This window comes from Sphaerodactylus townsendi, linkage group LG08, assembly GCF_021028975.2.
Source record: "Sphaerodactylus townsendi isolate TG3544 linkage group LG08, MPM_Stown_v2.3, whole genome shotgun sequence".
Lineage (NCBI taxonomy): Eukaryota > Metazoa > Chordata > Lepidosauria > Squamata > Sphaerodactylidae > Sphaerodactylus > Sphaerodactylus townsendi.
In genome coordinates this window covers 76,292,474-76,312,919 of record NC_059432.1, presented here as the reverse complement: position 1 = coordinate 76,312,919, position 20,446 = coordinate 76,292,474, and the positions used below count along the sequence as shown (strand labels likewise).

The 20,446-nt window shown below is 42.1% G+C and overlaps 1 protein-coding gene across 1 annotated transcript; it reads right to left on the bottom strand.

Annotated features, from left to right (window-relative positions):
* Nucleotides 1-1,526: 1,526 nt before the first annotated feature.
* Nucleotides 1,527-19,786, bottom strand: TRIM42 (tripartite motif containing 42). The gene is made up of 5 exons (XM_048506780.1): nucleotides 19,425-19,786; nucleotides 15,511-16,244; nucleotides 11,615-12,429; nucleotides 7,441-7,668; nucleotides 1,527-1,626 (listed from the first exon to the last, which is right to left on the bottom strand). The coding sequence occupies exons 1-5, from the start codon at nucleotides 19,784-19,786 to the stop codon at nucleotides 1,546-1,548; spliced, it is 2,220 nt and encodes a 739-aa protein (XP_048362737.1). The 3' UTR covers nucleotides 1,527-1,545.
* Between the last annotated feature and the right edge of the window lie 660 nt (nucleotides 19,787-20,446).

The following is a 20,446-nucleotide window of genomic DNA, read 5'->3' as shown; positions in this document are numbered from 1 at the left end:
GGCAGGCAGGCAGGCAGGGAGGCAGATGGGTAGTGCTGGGAGGAAGGGAGCCAATGAGCAAAAGGGGTGTGTGAGTGAACCCATCCCTGCCTAGCTACCGAACTCTGTAGTGATTGCAGGCAGAAGAAGCCTGAATAGAGGGCAGATGACTGGCAGTGACAGCAGAGGTGAATGGGTGGGAGGCAGAGGCTTACAGAGGGTGCAGAACAAAGTGGCAGTAGGGAGTGCATGCCAGCTCCTTGCTTTTGAGGTGGGGAGGGTGGGGGGCTGCCAGGCATATGCACCCCCTGTGACTTACAGTCCCTCTGCCCCCTCCATATGAGAAGAATATGAGAAGACATGGCAGGATGGAGAAAGAGTGAGTGGCAGAGAAGTTGGGGGAGGGTAGGCAACAAAGATGGGGAAAACCCACCCTCCCCACAAGTGTCTTGGCAGTCTCCAATTGTCTACCTACTAAGAACAAAGTTGGCCAAATCTGACAATTGTTAAATCCAGTGACTGGATTTGTGAATGAGCAAACCTGATCTTTCTACAAACCTGAAAACATCCCATGTTTGCAGAAAAATCAGAAATCTTGAAAAAAATCACTCATGGGGGTTAAAAAATGATAGAAGTATCTGCAACTTTAAGCAACAGATTAACTCAGTAATTTTGATTGGCAACCATAGATTCCAGGCTTGTTTCTGTGAGTAAAATGAAATAAATAATAAATATAGCTGAAGATTAGAGATAGATAAAAGGCAGATTCATAAATGGCTGAGAATAAAGCAGAAGGGGGAGAAAGTGTGGGGGTTGTTAGGGGGAGGGAAAGAGGAAATTGTTTATGCTGACTGACTGCAGCTCTCCAAGGTATAACAGAGAAAAGTCTTTCCCAACCTCTGATTCTTGAGATCACTTAATGAGGAATTCTAGGCTCTGAACCTGGCACCTTCTGCATGCAAAGCATGGCTCAAATGACAACTAAAACTAAACACAAAAAACTTGGAAGCACTGAATGACAGTACTGGAAGCAGAGGTTAGTACATGTCTCTTGAAAAGTGCAAGATGTAAGAATGTAGTAGTCAATGAGTTGCTGGTAAAATTAAAAGCATAGTAGGCACAGTCAAGGACCTCCTGGTAAAGTGATGTCCATGGATGCCATCTACCTCAAATGAGATCAGGATTCGTCCCTTGAAAAGTAATCAGCACATGAACTTTGTAAATTTCAGCACAGAAAGTGTCTGATATATTTCTTTGAAGAGCTGCTACATCAGACAGTTGGCTTCAGGGATTTTTCATTATATATTTCTAGTACAGTGCAATGTTTTCATCTGGTTTTGGAAGAATGTCCAGAACAAACAAAATAAAAGACAGGGGCCAACACTTTAATATGCTGGGAGATCTTTATTCTGAAGGGCTTCCTCTCAGATCTCTGCTTGGAAACTAACTTCAGGTTGTTGTTTTTTAAAAAAAAGAATATGAGAAAAATATAATTGCTTTCTCTCCAGTGGCTTACTTTTGTATTTTCTCTCTCAAAAAAATGCTTGGTTTGTTTGCAGTTCAGAATTATTTGCGGAAAGCAGATTGAATATTTCGCAGTAAACCCCATCTGGCCTTGGCTCTTGCACGTGCATCTTGAGTCGTCACCTAGCGGAAAACAAAAATGAATTTTCAGAGGCTTTTAGCCAGATAATCACAGGAAATAAGATAATGGCATAATTTCCACTGTAGCTATTAGTAAAGTTAACTGAGGATATGTTTGCAAAAATGCTTAATGTGATTGGCACTGGCTGTCAGATCCACAGATGCTGCCGGTGACAGGGTGTTCAGAAGGATTCGCTCTGTATGGCCATTTAACCTGGCATTAACCTGTGTCTATTCAGTTTTAATAGGGAATGCTGACATTGTCAGTCAAACCCACAGAACTCTGCGCAACTTTTCTCCCTTTATTTAGATGTGATAAGTGGCAATTTGTTTCTATTTAGAACAGATTTTCAGTATGAGCCATTCAATCCCGAACTTTAAGAGGGCTAATGTGGCTTACGTCCCTTTAGAATTCTTGCCACTATTCTTGGGGGGCAGGGGTGGAGGTGGGGGCGGGTGTAGGGGCAGGGGGACCAGCTCTCCCTGAGCAATATTCCTGAACTGATCGTCTACTTAAGTGGAAGAAGGCTTTAAATACTCTTTCTTCCCCCTTTTGCAGCAAATGCAGTTGTCACTCATTTTTCTTGCTTTTACAATCATATTGTTACAATATTGGTGCACACTATGTTCCCAAGACAAATGCAGTAATGAAAGCCATCCATGAAGAAGAAGTAATAACCATTAACTAATTTAGCAATATGAAGAAACAGATATTTCTGCATAACACCAAAGGCAATGTGAATTTGAAGGGAGACATTTCCCTAATTTAAATCCTTGTTGCCTCTGTTGTGTTATAGTATTTAATGATAGCCCCTCAGTATCACTTAGTAAGCAACAATCCCCCTTTCGTTAAATAATTTCCAGTTGTGGTTCAGACAATCAGTGTATTCAGTGACTTGTAGTGAACCAAAGGTCATTCTCTACTATTATGTTTAGCACCACTCACCAGGTATGGCATATTGTAAGGAGTTACACTTCTCTGGCTTCAGTGCACACTTAGTGAACACATGGGATACTTTGGTGGCAGAGGCCCTTGAGAAAGGCATTTTGCAGTAGCAGTCAAGGAAGACAACAAAGATTGTAGCACAGTGAACTCCAATTGGGTGCTTCCCAATGTGTTTATTGGTGCCCATTTCCTTCTTCCCAAAAGCAGAGTCTGGCTTCCCACCACTCATTGGAGTAGGAGGTGTTTCAGTAGACCCCAGGAAGCACTACTTTTGTGTCTGCAAATTGAGCCCCCATACAGAAGCAGCAGACTTCATTACAAAAGAATACCTAGTATGGTACCTCCAAGCATTTTGTGCCCCACCCCCATTTTGTGTTGGTGCTTGTTTAGTGTTCCTGAAGCTCCAAAAGCACCTACAGTTTCAACAAGGGGACCTTTGCTATAGGATATCTATAACACTGTTGTATTCAGAATCCTCCAAGGTCCTCTACCTTAGGACATGAACACCAACTATAGGCCTCCCTCCTCAGCTGAAGATAGAAGGCCAATTATCACCACAGAGGTAAACAACAAAGAAGGATTCCATTTTTGAAGCTTTGAGTGCAGGAAATTTTCATGTAACTCATTTGTTAATACTGTGTATAGCCCTGTGGTGGCGAACCTTTGGCACTCCAGATGTTATGGACTAAAATTCCCATCAGCCCCTGCCAGCACGAGCCAATTGGCATGGGCTAATGGGAATTGTAGTCCATAACATCTGGAGTGCCAAAGGTTCGCCACCACTGGATAGCCTCAACAACACTCCCTCTGTCAATTTCTAGCAGTGCAAAAAGAGGGGTGTGTGTGTGTGCTTTTCTAGATATTTTGGCAGCATATCAATGAAATATCAGTACAATGTCATACCAATGTAACCCCCTTGTAAGGGAGCACAACCACAGTCCTGGGTGATTACCAGCTACTTCACCCTGACTACTGTTACTGCTAGCCAGTATCTCTTATGGTACATATTAGATTGCAGGATCATAGAATCTTGAACAAGTCCCAGAAGGTCATTAATGCATACTTTCAGTTCAGTTCTATACAATAAGTGTGTAGGTACTGGCTCCGTAGTAATATTGTGTCCCACAATAGATATAATCCACCATTTTGGAAATCTAAAGAAAGCTGAGGAACTGCAAGATCCTCATGTACACAGCTTTGGAGTCTAGCTAGTCGTTTTGTGTTACTGTGAAATAGTACTCATTACTTTACTTGTGTCTCATATGATTCTTTGTATATGACAGGGACAAGACCAATGATGGACTTCTAACAGAGTGCAATGCTAGCCACCAGCTTAGCCTGCAATGGAACTATCAACTGCCAAGACCAGCATAGATCTAGCAGCTCTGCTTTAGAGTTACCAACTCATGCCTGTTTCCACTATAATTGAGCCATTTCACAGACAATTGTTTGATCCGCCTAATTTTCCCTATTATGAGCATGCAGTAACAGAGGAAGCTCTACCAGTGATCTAGTGATTTGTCAGTGCAGTCTTCAAAGACATAGGAGTCTTTCTGGAACAAATGAGTTGGCAATACCAATCATCTGCCCTGATTTAGGAGTTATGTGCCTCATTAGGGGACAGTGGTTTATAAATCAAAGAGCAAAATTAATACTGTTTAGAAATTGGTGGATTGTTTCACAGCTATACAATGGTGTAGCGCCAAGGGGGCAGGGAGGTGCATGATGCACTGGGCACGTGCTGGTGCAGGGGTTAGGGGGGGCACTCCAGGGTGTGGTGGTGGTAGGCGTGGCAGAGACACAGAGCGCAAACATGCCCCGGGCGCAGTTCCCCCTTGCTCTGGCCCTGCAGCTATATCTTCTTTGATAGGGACTTGGTAGATAAATGGTTGCAGCTCTGACTTCCTGATTGACCTCAGCTACCTGAGAAGGGACTGAGGATATTCTTCACAGTCTACAAAGTTGTGTTGTAGCAACATGGAGGGGAGGACTGTTTGGTTTGTAGAATCCTCCTAATCTGTCATAAGCCATTCAGCCTGAGTGTGGATGGGATGATCAATAATAGAGTACAAAGGTTGTTGGAATGAATAGGAGTAGATGATAATAATGAACACTCTCAATGAAGTAGAGGGAGAAAGCCAGTTAGCATGACCAGCTCATTCCAAGTAATCAATGGTACAAAATTCACTGTAATGATGCAATAAGGGCTACAACTGAACTGTACTTTGCCCAGGAAAAGATATGGTAAATCTCCCATCATTTAAATGTTCATCAGAAAAAATAGGTAAAGATAATTTATTACTGTTATTGGTAGGTCAGAAGTCTATACAGGAAAATGTTTTTTTCATCAAACACTGCAAAGACCTAACTGAAAGAACAGCCAGGCAATATGAATGTCCTGCTAAGAAGGCAGCACAGAAAAGTGAGGCTATGGAGGTTACCAGGGGAATGGAAAGAGGAAACAGTGTAGGGAGGGGATCTCTCCCCCATGTAACTCAACCTGGCAGTCAGCATCAAACCAGTGGGTCATAATTCTTCTGGTAGAGACTGCCCAAGGGAAGAAAGGAGGGGGAGCTAAAGGCAGGGGAGCAGATAAAGGTAGGTTGGCTGGTGTTTGGGAAGGAGAGAAGGAAGCTGGAAAATGGGAGTTACAATGGATGCTTTCAGGGAAGGAAAAGAAGAAATAGAGGAAGGGGAAGATAAAAAGGACCTTCACAAGTCTTTGTGGGTCCCCTACTTGTATATGTTAAAATTTCATGCAAAAGGAGGTACAGTAGGTAATTTCTTTTTTAAAAAAGGCCTTTCTTAAATGTTGAATACACTGTCTTTTTCATTTGCTATGGAAATATGTAAATTATGACAGATGTTAATTTCGTTTTTTTTCAGGAGTATTAAAATAGCTTGACAGGCTGAAACCAGCATCACATCCCAGCATATCAGAACTGCTAAACAGTTACAAAAATGTATTGTCGAAGGCTTTCATGGCCAGATTCAACTGGTTGTTGCGGGTTTTCCAGGCTGTGTGGCCGTGGTCTGGTAGATCTTGTTCCTAATGTTTTGCCTGCATTTGTGGCTGGCATCTTCAGAGGTTTATCACAGAGAGAAGTCTGTTACACACTGTGTCTAGTGAGAAGGGAATGTTTACTAGGGTATATATCGTCCACTTTGGGACATGGACAATATATATTCCACTCAACATTCCCTTCTCACTAGACACAGTGTGTAACAGACTTCTCTTTTCGATACACCTCTGAAGATGCCAGCCACAGATGCAGGCGAAATGTTAGGAACAAGATCTACCAGACCATGGCCACACAGCCCGGAAAACCCACCACAACCAGTTACAAAAATGTCTCAATACTAGCATGTGCTACGGCAGGCTGAGAAATTTTGTTTCTAGCTTCTTTTCCCTCTTTTTTTCACCTGTATTTAAGGTTCTATTCTATTTATGAAATTATTTCTGTCCCTTTCTGCTGATTTTCCTATGTTACTTTCTATTGTTATCCACTTAAGAAAATACAGTTACTGTATGCACAGATTCTAGATCCATGACTAACAATGGTTTTCCCTTGCTCTGCTCCATAGCCAGTTCCCAAGTTCTTCCAATTTGATTATGGTCTGCCTCCTGAAACCCAAGCAAACCCTGTTTGTTAGGAGCTTGGATGATATGCTGATCCAATAAACCATGTGTGTGGGGTAGGGTTCACCCCCTTGCCAGCCAAGCATGATAGTTCCCCCTTTGATACAAGTGAGAATCTACATAGTAACATATATATGGACGACGATCAATGCTTATAGGCTCAGGCATTTCTAATCTATCTAATCTATCCATATTGACATCAAATCTAACTTGTGGAGACCCTTAGTGAGGTTTTCAAGGAAAGAAACATCAGAGATGATTTGCCATTTCCTGCCTCCGCATCTCACCCGCTGGTATTCCCTGGAGGTCTCCCATCCAAATACTTGCCAGGTCCAACACTGATTAACCTCTGAGAGATCTGATGAGGTCAGGCTAGCCTAGGCTATTTAGGTTAGTATATAGTGTTTAAACCTGACAATTAATGTTGTTCTTCAACTGTGAACATAGAGTCTATGCATGTTGGATTTGACCATCATTTTCTCTCTACATGAACACTTGCCAGCATTAGAGACTGAGCCCATGTGGTGACTGAGCAAGATGGTAAGTAATTTCTACACACCCATACACATTCCTCATATATACACCCTCATACACGTCTCCAAAGACTTCTGTTTCTATGAGAACTCAGAAGAAACAAAAATCTTATAGGTTGTTTCAGTTTTGACATTTTTCTTGATGAAACCATGGACAGAGTGACCCTCCTACAAGCCTATTACATTTTATTCCAGAGAGACTAACAGCACATTATTTCCAAATGATAAAGATAAGGATGTGCAAAGTTTCTCTGAGGAGTTTAACTAGTCTCATAAAAACTCTTGGTTCAGAATTCTTCAGATACTTTTGTCCATAGAATAACATACATCTTTGTTATTTTCCTTCAGGTGGAATTCTATGGCAACACTACCCAGAGGTCCAAGGGTCAAAAAGGAAGTTCATATTATTCCAACAGATGTGACAACACAGATTTTGGGATGCTAAACCATGTATTGTTTTACATGTGTAATGTTCCATTATTGCAAAATCAAGCATGGCTGCATATTCAGTGGCTCAATGTAAGTCATAAGTCAAGTTCACCATAGCCAATTGTGTGAAACTAAAATAGTAAAACACATTCTGCCACTAAATAGTGTTAGTAGTATGGAAGACAACAAAAGAAATGCACTCCTTTTCTTGGGGGAACAAGTCTATAATACTTGTGAGATAAATATATTGAAAAAAAACTGCACTGTACCTTACAAACATCACTCCATTGGCCTGGTCCCTGAGCATTAACAGCCCGAACTTTAAAGATGTATTCTGTATTAGCTGTCAGATTACGTATCTCCAGATTCTGTTGACCAATCCCTGTTATTACTTCTATTAGCTTTGTCCGGACTAGATTGTCAGCTGTCGTTTCAAGCACTTCATAATAAGCAATCTCAAAGCTTTCAACATCTTCTGTAGGACATGTCCAGTAAAGCTAGAGAGTACAAAGATGTGTAGCGTGGAACATATTTTCATTTTGTATTTTAATTTACTTATAACAAGACTATCAAAGAATTAGGGTTCTGATTACTAGATCATTAGTCAATATGATTTTTTAAAGATAGTTTTGTGTCATATCTTCCAGTTCAGTTTTCATCATATTCTATAATTAATAAATGACATTTTATTCAATAATGACTGAATTATTGAATTAGTTCTCATATAAAAAGTTCTGTACATACACACACTAATATTGTATAAAAGATAAGATGTGCCCTAGCTTTCTCTACGATATATTGGCTATCTGTGTATTAGACCTTTTCTCCATAAAATAACATTCACACATGTAATTTCCCACAGCATGAAGTAATATAGTCCACTTTTACTACGCCTATTTGTTGGAATGGGCTTAAGAGATTGGTTTAAGATGCTCAAGTTTGCTTACACATGCATTCCCAAGGTGAACAAAACTACACACAGGGAGACTTTAGCCAATGATCTTCCTAAATGAAGGAAACTCCATCCAGCATACACATACACAGACCATATGTGGAAATTCAGACTTGTTGGTTTGGATAAAGCTTGTGATACAAGAGAGTGAAGTGGGTTTTTTTTAATCAAAGCAGTGATGCTGATCAACTGCATATAAGTGTCTCAAAACACAAATTGCCTTTGCTGAAATGCTCTGAAAAGCTCACCTTATTCTCAAGTTGGACACAGACTACCTTGAGTTGTATTCAGAAAGACTTTCAAAATGTCCCCTAGCACTACTGAGCTCTCTTTCAAACACAAACATGGGCTCATTCCGCACACGCAGAATAATGCACTTTCAAGCTGCTTTCAGGGCTCTTTGAAGCTGTGCGGAATGGCAAAAACAGTTGTGAAAGCAGCTTGAAAGTGCATTATTTTGCGTGTGCGGAATGAGCCATTGTGTTTTCCAAGGTGGAAAAGAAGTAACTGACAATGTGAGGACATTTTCTTCCCATATCTGCTCAGCATGTCTTCCTGTTGGTTTTTTTTTGGGGGGGGGCACTGTAGGGTGGTGATTGTTATGTTTGGCCCAGCAGCTGGTTTTTTACAGCTATTATGATCCATTGGTAGAGTTGTAAGGTTTGTAGATAGTAACAATGTGATCTTACTCCACTCTTGGTTTGGCTTAGATTGCAGTAATTCTCCTTAGGACTGCACTGTGAGATGAGCTTTATATGCTTGTTTGTCATATTTCCTTGAGGCTCAATGTGACTTACAAATCAGAAGTTAAAATATACATAAATTAAAACTCCAAGTACCCCCTTTCTCATATGCAAAGGTGCTCATGTTTATGAAAATCCTTGTTCAACTTTAGGAAATGTGTGATAAAGTTCAACCATTACCACATTAAATTACACTTGAGCATTAGGTAGAGGAGAATGTTCATACACCTTGATCTATTTTTTAAAAGATAAATGAAGGATTCAAGAGTACTGGTTAAAACAGTGTTATGTGTACTGAGTGTGTGAGAGAAAGAATATAAAGTTTAAAACTAATTTGAAGACATAAAGTTCACCACATGGAGAAAAAACATTTCTTGCTGTTATTTGTTAGTTCCTCCTCCCCCCCCCCCCACACACATTTTAACCAGCTACATTAGTACTTGCACTCAAGTGGCATAACAGGGAACACTCGGCATCAGACAACAAAAGCTCATGATTTTTTTGTACAGAAATAGTTGGTGTTTGTAGTGGCAGTCTTTGTTCATTGTGTTTAGTGTGTTCAATCACCATCTTAAATGCAAAAACTAGTAACCATAATTACTGGTTGATTTTTACAAGGAATGCCCTTATGTTGGCAAACCTAATCAAAATGTTAGGAGGCTCTGGAGGGCACCAGTATACGGATGCAGATGTGGGCATGGTGTTTGTAGGGCTTGCTTCCTGACTGCACTCACACATGGTGGTGTTCTTTGTGAAGGAAAGAGAAGGCAACAGACTGAGACTGGCTTAAACTGTTGGTTGGACAGTAGTTCCCTTTAATATCGTTTAAACTGCACGTTTTCCTTTGCCCGTGTCCAGTCACTATGGTAAAGAGCATCTTGTTCATGATCTGCATGGTGTCTGGGGCTCCTTATGGATTCTGAAACCCCTTTCCCTTTGTTCCAGAGGTGGAATGAACATTTTAAAAGGTTGAGAAGGAGGCCAAACTGAGTACCGTTATGCTGTGGTAGCACTTCAGGGGCCAGTGAGCACAGACTTAGCCTGCACTTCCACTGACTGCCAACAGTACAGAAGGAGACAACAACTGGAGAGCTGTCACTTGTCATTAAGCCAAGTAGCCACGGTGACACTAGCAAGGCTACTAGGGCTTGAGTCTGCTGGCTCCTAGTTACCAGTGGCCCTCCAGGGGCAACAGTCCTTGGGAAACTTTCCCTGTAAGTTAAATTACTTGTCATAAGAATATAAGAACTTAAGAGTCCTACTGGAACAGACTATTCCAGCAACCTGTTTCACATAGCAGCCAACTAGTAGTTTACCCATGCCTTATCCTGAGAACCCATTTGCAGCCCAGTGTAATTCTTGAGCATATTGTAATTGTTTAAATTAGTGGTGAATTCACTGTCAACAAATGTAAGTCAAAAGGTTGTTTAGGGTTCAGGCTATATCTCTGTTTTATAGTCTATGCGTGATCTTTGGCAAATAACTGGTATCTATCTAATGCATCTCACTTTTTTATATGGGGGGCAGTTAAATGCCCTTTAAACATTATACATGGGGCAAGATGGCAAGAGCATTCCCTTGTCATTTGTCAACAACATCTCCACACTTGGGACAGAGATAACACTCTGTGACACATCACATAAATTAATTCATGAGGAATGAGAACTACTTGTTATTCCTATGGTACTCCAGCACTATAAGAATATGTTGCCAACATCCAGGTGGGGCCTATAGTTGAATCACAAGTAATCACCAGATTACAGAGATCAGAAAACGACAGCTTTGGACAGTGGAATCTGTGGCATCTCATCCCTGCTGAATCCACTCCCATCCTCAAACTCTGCCCTTCCCAGTTTTTGCCATCTCAATCTCCAGAAATGTTCCAACCTGGAGTTAACAGTTCTATTGGAGCAAAATTGATATCATTGTTGTCCCCAAGAAAAATCATGCTGACATGGGAAGGAGCCATATCATGGTTTTGCCAGCATGTTTCCTTTATGTATACATTTCCAGAACAGAAAACGTATGAAGTTGTTCAAAAAGAAAAGTTGTCTTAGTACCAAACTAGATGTGACCGCATCTTTCTGGCTACCCCAGAGATGCAGCCACCATTTTAAAGTTATTTTAAAATACCTTGAGGATTGGGCCTACAGCACAGCAGTCTGAGGCATTTCCCACTCATACCCTGAGCCCTCCAGGGGAGGGTGGTATATAAGTTCAACCAATAAATAAATAAATAAATAAATAATACCTTATCATTGCTGAAACAGCTGCATTCGTCCCCTGCCCACAGCTGTTTTAGCACTTTAGCACTTGCAGGGGAGAAAAACAAGAGCACTATGAACTATGACTTTATAATACACTAAAACAAGAACTGTGCCTTTATAATGCACAGACCCAGCCTCAAGGCATACTTCAGTGACTTTATAATGGTGTTGGCATCCTCATGGTAGCCACAACTATGCCATCACATCCAGTTTGGCTCTCAAAAATGGGTTTTCAGATTTATCCATCGTGGAGAGAACCCTGTAAGAAAATTTCTGATGTTGGCGTCCCTTTTAAGACTTTGGTATTTGCACACATTTCTGGAACTGTGTCTTACTAGAAAAACTCAAAAGGGAGACTATGATCATAAAGCATGCATGCAGGCATCTTCAGCCTAAGGATGTTTAAATACCACAAAGATAAGGCTGTCTATCTAAGAATGCTGTTGATTGGTCATATCAAGATGCAAGAAACATTTCTTACCTTGGCAGCAGTTGGGTATACCAGTGTTTGGTAAATAATAACAAGGCCAGGGACTGTAGTTGTTTCCTCAAGAGGTTCTGGTTCAAAAAAGGAACTGCGGCTTTGGTTGTTTCTTTCATTTTTTGCACTATCTAAAGATGCATCCCAGTAAGCATACAATCCACGATCTTTAATATTAGGAGGAGGTGATGATTTTGGTCTTTCAACATCAATTGAAGTTTCTTCGCTCTGTGAAGTTAGTGTTGATAAGGATTGACTTCGTGTTGGTGTTAATGACTTCTGAACGTGTGCACTGGAAACACTTCTTGGAATCATTATGTCTGAAGAACAAGGGTAAGGCCGTTTGGCTGATTTATCACCTGCCATTTTCCTTTTTATTGATGGGAAAATAATTTGGAAGGTCTCTGCAAGTTCTTCAAAGTTGACTTTAAGATGTTTAATAGGATCGTCTTTGAGACGTGGGCTTGGTTGGTAAACATTTTCAAGTATATCTTCTATTTCATTCATCAAGCTATTTGAAGACTGCAGGAATGCTATCTGACTGCTTTCTTTCAAAGCTTCCTTAGAATACTGCATCAGGCTGTCCATCTGGGCAATTCTTTTGGTTGTGTAGTCTGTATACTCTACGAGTCTCTGCTGTTTCTGAACTTCAAGGTTTTCTACTGCTTCCATCATCTCTTTCTCTCGCGAACGAAGTATGTTCTGTAACCTGAAGAAACCATCCCTGATCTCTCTCCTTTTTGCTTCTTTGTAGGACTTAAAGTTGTTTTTTAATACAAGGATTTCCATTAGATCATTATCAATTATATAGCGGACTGAAATACAAAGATAATGATAATAAATACATAACCTAAGCTGACTCCAGTCAGAGAACCTATAGAGCAGCAAATCCCACCTGAAGGTATAACATCACCACTGTATCTGCATACACACCACATTTTCCATTGTCAATAGAATATGCATACTTTTCTAACTACCGGTACTCTTGAGAGGGAAAAAACCCAACAAACTCCCCTCCCCCCACGTCTGCTTCAATGCAAGGTTTTTTCTTGCTTTGGTCCATACATGACGATCTATCGATATATTGCCCAAACATGAACATCTGTATTTTTGTAAATAAAAACCTAAATGCATGTATAAATAATGCTTGCTTGTAAATCCCATTGTAATCCAATAAGTATGACTTATCATGTTTAAGATGTTTCTACAGAACCTTATCCCAACAACTTCAAAAGCATGCATGGAGATTGATAGTGTGCAAATAATTTTCATTTCCCCCCCACTGGAAATATACAGCAACACCTATTGAGACAATGACTCAGGCTGTTCACTGCAGACAGATGAAGGTGGTTGCCCAACATGGTATGAATCCCAAAGGTCAGAATCAAATCATGCCAGATGCATGAGGACACTATTCTGAGAGTCACAGTAAGGGGGAGGGTCACAGTCAGGTACAATAGCCTGTTCATTGATATTTTCAAGATTAAATTGCAAGAATGTAGCAGCAAATGCGTTCAGCTGAGATTTCATGGTACTAATTTACTGGTATATTTGTTTAAAGGTTTTTGCCATACATTTGTGCCATGTCAGGTTTTTAACGTGGTTTACAATCAACATGATACTGTTCCTTCATAACAAGAGATACATGCATCCTTGAATATATTTATGCTATGCAGAATCGCTTTATATTCCAGACAATATGTGATGTGATCACATATTGTCTGGAATATAGATGGATTCTGCACAGCATAAATATAACGTCTTTAGGACATCCATACATCACCCTTCTCAGGACTGAGGTGATGCTTTAGACACAGAACTCTGTAAAATCATTAAAGCAACTGTGCTGACAATCAGTGGCGTAGCTACCATGGGAAGGGTGAGGACAAGCGCCCTAGGTGGATGCTGTTGGAGTCACGTGGGGGAAATTCACCCCCACAGCCTTCCTCCTTCCCCCCTCGGCCCACTCCACCAGCCCCCATAGAAACCATTGCTGAGCCAGCCTCACCCCACCAGGCCAGATGGAGGCAGCTGCATGTGCCCCTGCCCAGCCCCACCATGGTCAGCGGAGGCCATTGCATACACCCTTGCCCATCCCCCCACCCCACCAGGCCCCACTGCCAGCTAAGGGAAGTGGGGAGTCTGCCCCAGGCTCCATTTTCCCTAACTATGCATCTATTGACAATACATTTTTAGATCAAGACCAAGTTATAGATAATGGCTAAATTGTACTTCTTTTGATTTTCATCCAAGTATTTTAAAAAATCAAATAGGATATAATTTGCTTCATTATCTAGCATTCCAATCTGCACTCCAGTTAAAGACATGTTAATGATATTGAAGCTATGCTGACTCCAAAACTCAGGATTGCTTTATGGAAGACAGTCTTACAACTTGTCCTAAGTAACTTTCTTGGAGGTAGATTTTGTAGCTCTACTTTGATACACTTAGTATAGCCAAGTGCCCTGATTTGGCTAGCTCAATCTCAGAGGACAAGCAGAGTCAGTCCTGGTTAATGTTTTGATGGGAGACCTCAGAGGAATTCCAAGGTCGCTATGCAGAGGAAGGCAATGGCAAAACCTCCTCTGTTATTCTCTTACCTTGAAAACCATACAGGGGTGCTATAAATTGATTGCAACTTGACAGCAGTTTAGGCATATCCACACAAAGCCATGTAGCCACTGAGATTTTCTATCACTCTCCTCCAATAGCAGACCTCTATGCCTTCCAATAAGTTTTCCTGAAGTCACTCTAGAGGTGTACTTGAAATAGCATAAGAGCTTGCAGAAGTGAAAAATCACATAAATACTCATCTACCTGCAGGTAACATACTGGTTCAAAGAATTGGGATGCTTGATTTTGCAACATTCCTGGTTACATGGAACAGAGCACATGCATATAATTACATGTATATGTGCTGCTAAGACCTCTGCAAACTAGCACCAAAATAATAATGCAGGTGAAGCATTTAGTTTTCTTAGTCTATGGAAACCATGATGAACATTTGAAGTGCAATTTTTAATTTTTTACACTGATTTTAGCAAATCATGCTCCACAATTATTGTGACCATGGTGTAGTTGTGAAATGCACAAAGGAACAGTAGTGAGAGTCAGAAGAGCAACAGATATGGTAGAGATCTTCACAGAAAGATAGTACAACACAGGGAAAATGAAAGCAAGTATCAAAAGGTTACAGGATTAATGGCCAGTTGTGCTGTGAGCTGGGATGTACATGTGAAAATGAATTAAATCTTTGGGTACATCTGAATTTCCCACTGCTGCCACAGCAAGGATTCAGGAAGTTAAAAGGAAGAACATGCTTCTGGGAAGAGTTGGGCGAGTATCACCTCCTCAAAGCAGATGTTTTCTTCCTATGCTTCAAACCACTTGGACATGCTGGCAGGAGCTGATGGGAATTGTAGTCCATGAACATCTGGAGCACCATAGGTTGGCCACCCCTACTTTAAAGCCTTCTAACATCAAATTGGAGACCTCATGCCCATCTGCGGTCATTGAGAGACATTACAGTTGCCAGTCAATTGAGTCAGCTAACAAAAAACCCAAACACCTAGATGCTGAGGGTCAAGGTAATAAATAAATAAAAGATCTCCCCTGTGTGGGAGAAGGGAAATACAAGAAAGCTGACCTTCTCATTTAAAAGCCTTTAAGGGAGGGCATATGACAACTTTCAGAAAAGCACACAGATATGGGGTTCTCTTCCCATCACATTTCACAATTTAGAAAAGGAATCTAATGAAACTATAGCAGAGGTTGAACTTCTCCTCTTATGATTAGAATCCACCAGGTCATTACCATTTGCACTTGTGGACTATTTAGCCCCAGAGAAAGCACTGCAAGGCATGCTAAAAGCAGAAAGAAAAGAATGAAATACAAACCTTTTTTGAACTTTGCAATAGTACTGAATAGTGCTGCAGATTGTTTGGAACACGCCACTGGCAACCCAACTACTTCATGATCAGTGTGCCAGGATTCTTTGCAATAATCACACAATAGTTCATGGTCATCAAGGCAGTATCTGGAGATCAATGAGTCTGGATGGAGCATGCAGTTTTTTTCTTCCCAGACTTCATAAGAGACGTTGGCAAAGACATGGTTTTGAGTGGTGACATCTTGATGAAATGCTGTCAAGCAAACATTACAGTAATTCAGTTGACATGTCACACATCTTTTGACAGCTCGTCGCCGTTCAATACAAACTTGGCAATAGATAGGTATTTTGCTTTTGTCAAACCTCCATCGTAGGAAACCAAATCGTCGCATATATCTCCTGGCCAGTCTGGCTCTTAAGTAATTCATCCTCAGTTGTATTTTATTAGCAAATGGGAGGCAGTGCGCCTTGCTGCATATTGGGCAGGTGATGATGAAGAAGTTTTCAATGACCTCAGCACGTTCCTGGCTGATCCTAATACACTTATCACAAAGGCAGTGATTACATGGCAACATAAATGGATGGAGAAACAGTTCTTTACACAGCGGACAAGTCAGCTGGTCAATAAAAGCATGTCCTGATGCATCCTTCTCCAGTGTAATAACAGATGTGTTGCTTCTCATCCTTTTTTTGGGATAGCCATACACATATCTGAAAACAAGCAGACAATAAACTAAATGACTGCTAAGGCACAATTTTCAACAACTACTACCAGGAAAATCCCTATCCTACAACAATCCTAATTGCAAAGAGACAAGGAGGAATACCCCACTTGCTTCTCCCACCCTTTAATTATATATAAACCTCTGTAGATAGCTATGTTCAGGAGTGTAGCTAGAGAAAATGGTGCTCAGAGCAAGAGGTTGTGCTGGGTGTGGGGGCTGGCTTCATTAACAGTCCCCCACCACTCCTGCCCTGCCATCCTACAAAAAAACCCCTAAGAGAACAAAAAGATGTGAGAAACTTTATTTTCCTGAATGCAGATATTAGGGACAGCAAATTAATCCCCCTGTTACTTCAGCTGCAGTGCTGGGGGAGGAGTGTGCAGCCAGTAGGTGCTTTGGTCAAAATTGGTCAACTCAGGTTTCTAGGAAATGAACCTCAAAACCCTGAGAAGGAGATTTCTAAATGCTCATTTCCAGAGCAGCTAGCCATGCTCTTCTGCAGAGAGGAACGTCAGCAACTTTCCCCTGGCCAAGGGTTTGCTGCTTATTTCCTGGTCATGGATAATTTGCATAATTATTTCAGAGGGCAGGGGCGGGCACATGGGAAACTTGAATCTGGATGGAAAACCTTGTACTCTGCATTAAAAAGTGAGGATTTTGCAGAGGGGGACGAACAAAGGAGCTGTTCCTAATACAAAGCTCTGGCCACTCTGCAACATAGCTTGCAACTTCGCAGCATGGCATGGCCATTCTCTCATCCTGGGCCAAGAGGGGCTTACTGATGAACCAGGGGCCATCTCAGGCACCCTCCCACTGACTTGAGGCATTTCATTAATGGGGCGATCCCAGCTCCTCCACAACCCCCCTTCCAGGACCAGGTAAAGTGTGACCTCAACAGCTCAGTGTGCCACCACTGGCTGGGCACCTGGCTCTGGGAGGCTGCCACTGAACCTACTGCTGCAGGAGTGACTGCCTCCAGTCTGCCTGCCCACATGGCTTCATCTTGCCGCAGCATCCCTTTCATACTGTCCTCTTGAGTGTTCTGGCAATGCTGCCATTCATGGCCTATTGCTGGCAATGGCCAAGAAGGCAGCCAGGATGAAAGCAGCAGCAAGCCCAAGAAGTAGCTCTGGTGGTGGAAATGCAGGAGGAGGAGGCAGCACAGTCACAGCCTGACACAGCTTCTTGCTCATATGTGAGAGAGCTGGGGGAGGGGATCAGGCATGCTGTAACTGGGTCTTGAGCCCTCTCATGCCCCCCCCCCCCGGTACACCACTGGCTATGTTTTATATTATAGTGATGCCAGAAATTACCGTATATCTGGTGAACTCATAATAACCACACAATTTTCAGTGGGCATGAGGCTAACAAAGAAAACAGCACTCATTTTTTAAATTTTAAATGCAGATTTGCTCCTCTAAGCTGTCGTCTACAAAGCATCAGAGCAAAACAATCTGAAGTTCAAAAAGGGAAGAGACAAGGAGCAGTTGGGGGCAGAGAAAATTAGGGTGCATGGCTAATTGTTAAAGGATGGAAAAATCTGCTGCTGTGAAGATTTTCCTGAAGTGAAAGAGTGAGTCCAGGAAGAGACCAATTTGTCAAAGTAGTTAATCAATTACTTTTATGTTTTTCTACTGCCTTTTGTGTATGCCTGCCTTGATGCACCATTATCTGGCAGGTCTTGCTTCTCAGCTGCTAGAATATAGCCCAGGAAAATTTCCCTGATGATACAGGGAATGATACAGAAAAATGTATATCTGGATCTAGGAAACGGCTCCTTCATATTCCCTTGCTGAAAACACATTTTGCTCACTTGCTCTTGTCTTTTCCAAACACTCCAGCTTTATCTAACTGCTTTTCCTGGACTTCTGTTGGGAAAAGGGCAAGGCAAAACACATACACACACATTGCAGCCATTTTGCTTTCCTATGGTGGGGAAAGAAGAATCCTGCAAGTCATCAGTTTGAAAATACCTCTGCAGTGAGTAAGAGGATCTCTACATGGTGGATTCCATGTTGTTGGAAAATCAGCCAGAGGGAAAGGTTAGAGCAGTGATTCCCAACCAGAGTTCCGTGGTACCCTGGGGTGCCGTGAGCATGTCCCAGAGGTACCACAGCAACGCTACCAGCCCCTCTCACTTTTGTGGTGTCTTCCGCTGGTGCCAGCAAGGACATGGAGCTGGCCCGGGGGCAGGACCTGCCGCAATGTCAGCAGCCACTTCCAGCCCCACAGTGCTTCCCTTCACCCTGGGAGGAGAAGGTGGGGGTGGGGGTGGGGGTGGCAAGCAGGGAAACTGGGAGGGGAAGGTGGGGGTGGTGGTGGCAGTGGTACCGTGGGATATGAAGAGTGAGGTCAAGGGTATCATGACTTTGAAAATGTTGGGAAACACTGGGTTAGAGAATCTCAACTATTCAGCCATACAGTGTCACTTAAGGAGCCAGCTGAGTTCTCTACTACAGCAAGATCAGGCGCACCTGTGCTTTCCTTCCATTCAACCCAAGGGCAAATGAAATAAATGAGTTAGAAGATGCTGGATGACTCTCCCACTGATAAGCACTGCAGTACATTACCACATCACCAGATTACAATGGACGAGATGAGATGGGGCATTGGCACTGCCATGGGGAGAGCAACAGCCATCAAAATCACCAATGTACTGTGGAGTTGAGTGTACTGATCAGTCTGCCCTTTTCAAGAGTGGAGGATACAGCAACCTGGTGATTCATGCTGCTGGTTACAACTGGAAACAGCAACCCATATTAGATCATGTTTAGTGGGGAAATCGTGTCATTTGCGTACCAGATACTGAATGAGGGCATTTCCCCAAGACTAAAGAAGATTGCAGTAGCTAAGCCAAAGAATCACTCACTAGCAATTTTTGGAGCATACAGAGTACATAATACGTCTACCTATGTATTTAGCCAAGAAGGAGGGCAGATAAGCAATTGGGATGATGGTACCAGTGGGCCCTGCATTATGAAGTTTTTTTTCTCAATCCTGTTTTTATGTCTTCCTTCTGTCCCCAGTCACTGCCCCAAGTCCCCCCTTCTTCTCTTATACCTATAGATTCTGAGAAACTGTTCACATGAGTGAAAAATGATCCAAAAGGGGGTTTAGCATAGTCATTACAAAGAAATCACAGTAGGATGGCACTTACTCATTTCTGTGTCGATTCCTGTAAGGATTAGGGACGTACGTGCAACACCTGCTTTCGTAGCACTGACACTCTGTATTCTCAGCTGTACAGCAACAGCACTTGCAGTGTGGGTTATTAGCACAAGAGCAGCAACAGCAGCGAAAATTGGGGTTCTCTGAGCACGAACAGTGACAGCACTGGCAAGGTTCATCTTCCTCATGTGGGCAGTAGCAACAGTCACAGTTCCGTTCATCGGTACACAGGAAACGCCAGCACAAGCAGCATTCGTCTTCTTCATATCCATCAGCATACCTGGGAGTATCAAATGCTGTGCAGCAAGGACTGCAAGGGCAGCATTGCAAACAATGACAGCCTGGGCAACATGGACATGTCAAGCAACACTGGCATGCCACACCAGCCATCTTTTGTCAATGTAGCTGAGGTATTCCCCTCCCCCCACCCTTTGGTCTGCACAAGCAGTGTATTTGTATGCCCACAGCAATTGTCCCATAATCATTTTTTTATTGTGAAAGTTCTTTCTGACCACTTAGAAAGGGATAATGACATCACAATGGGCTATACCAAGGGGGAAAAAATGGGTATCTTGCCATATGAAAATGGCACTTCAGTTCTGTCACAGAGCATGTCACCATGACTAGATCCTGGTGCTTTGGAGTCTTCCATTCCAGAAAGAACAACATGGGGAAATTGTATATCAATGTGGATTATTAGTCAACAGATCCAGTTCTGTGACAGCAGCTGGATATCTTAGATTCCCAATGCCTGCCTTTGTTCAGCAACATGGTTGTGGTCTATTACAACATAAAGAGACAAATTACAAAAGAAGAGCAAAGTGACATAAAGGGATCAAGTTCTTTTTGAAACCTGTTATGGGAATATGTCGCTAAACTAATCTGGAGTTAAAATCTAAGACATATTAGAGATGTGAATGTACATCAAGTAGAAAAAATGGTCCATCCCCTAATATGAATCTGCACAACTTCCCTTCATGAGAGATGCTCATGCCCAAGCAGAGGCGTATCTAGGCAAAGTGGAGCCCGTGGACAAACCCTGAGTTTGCC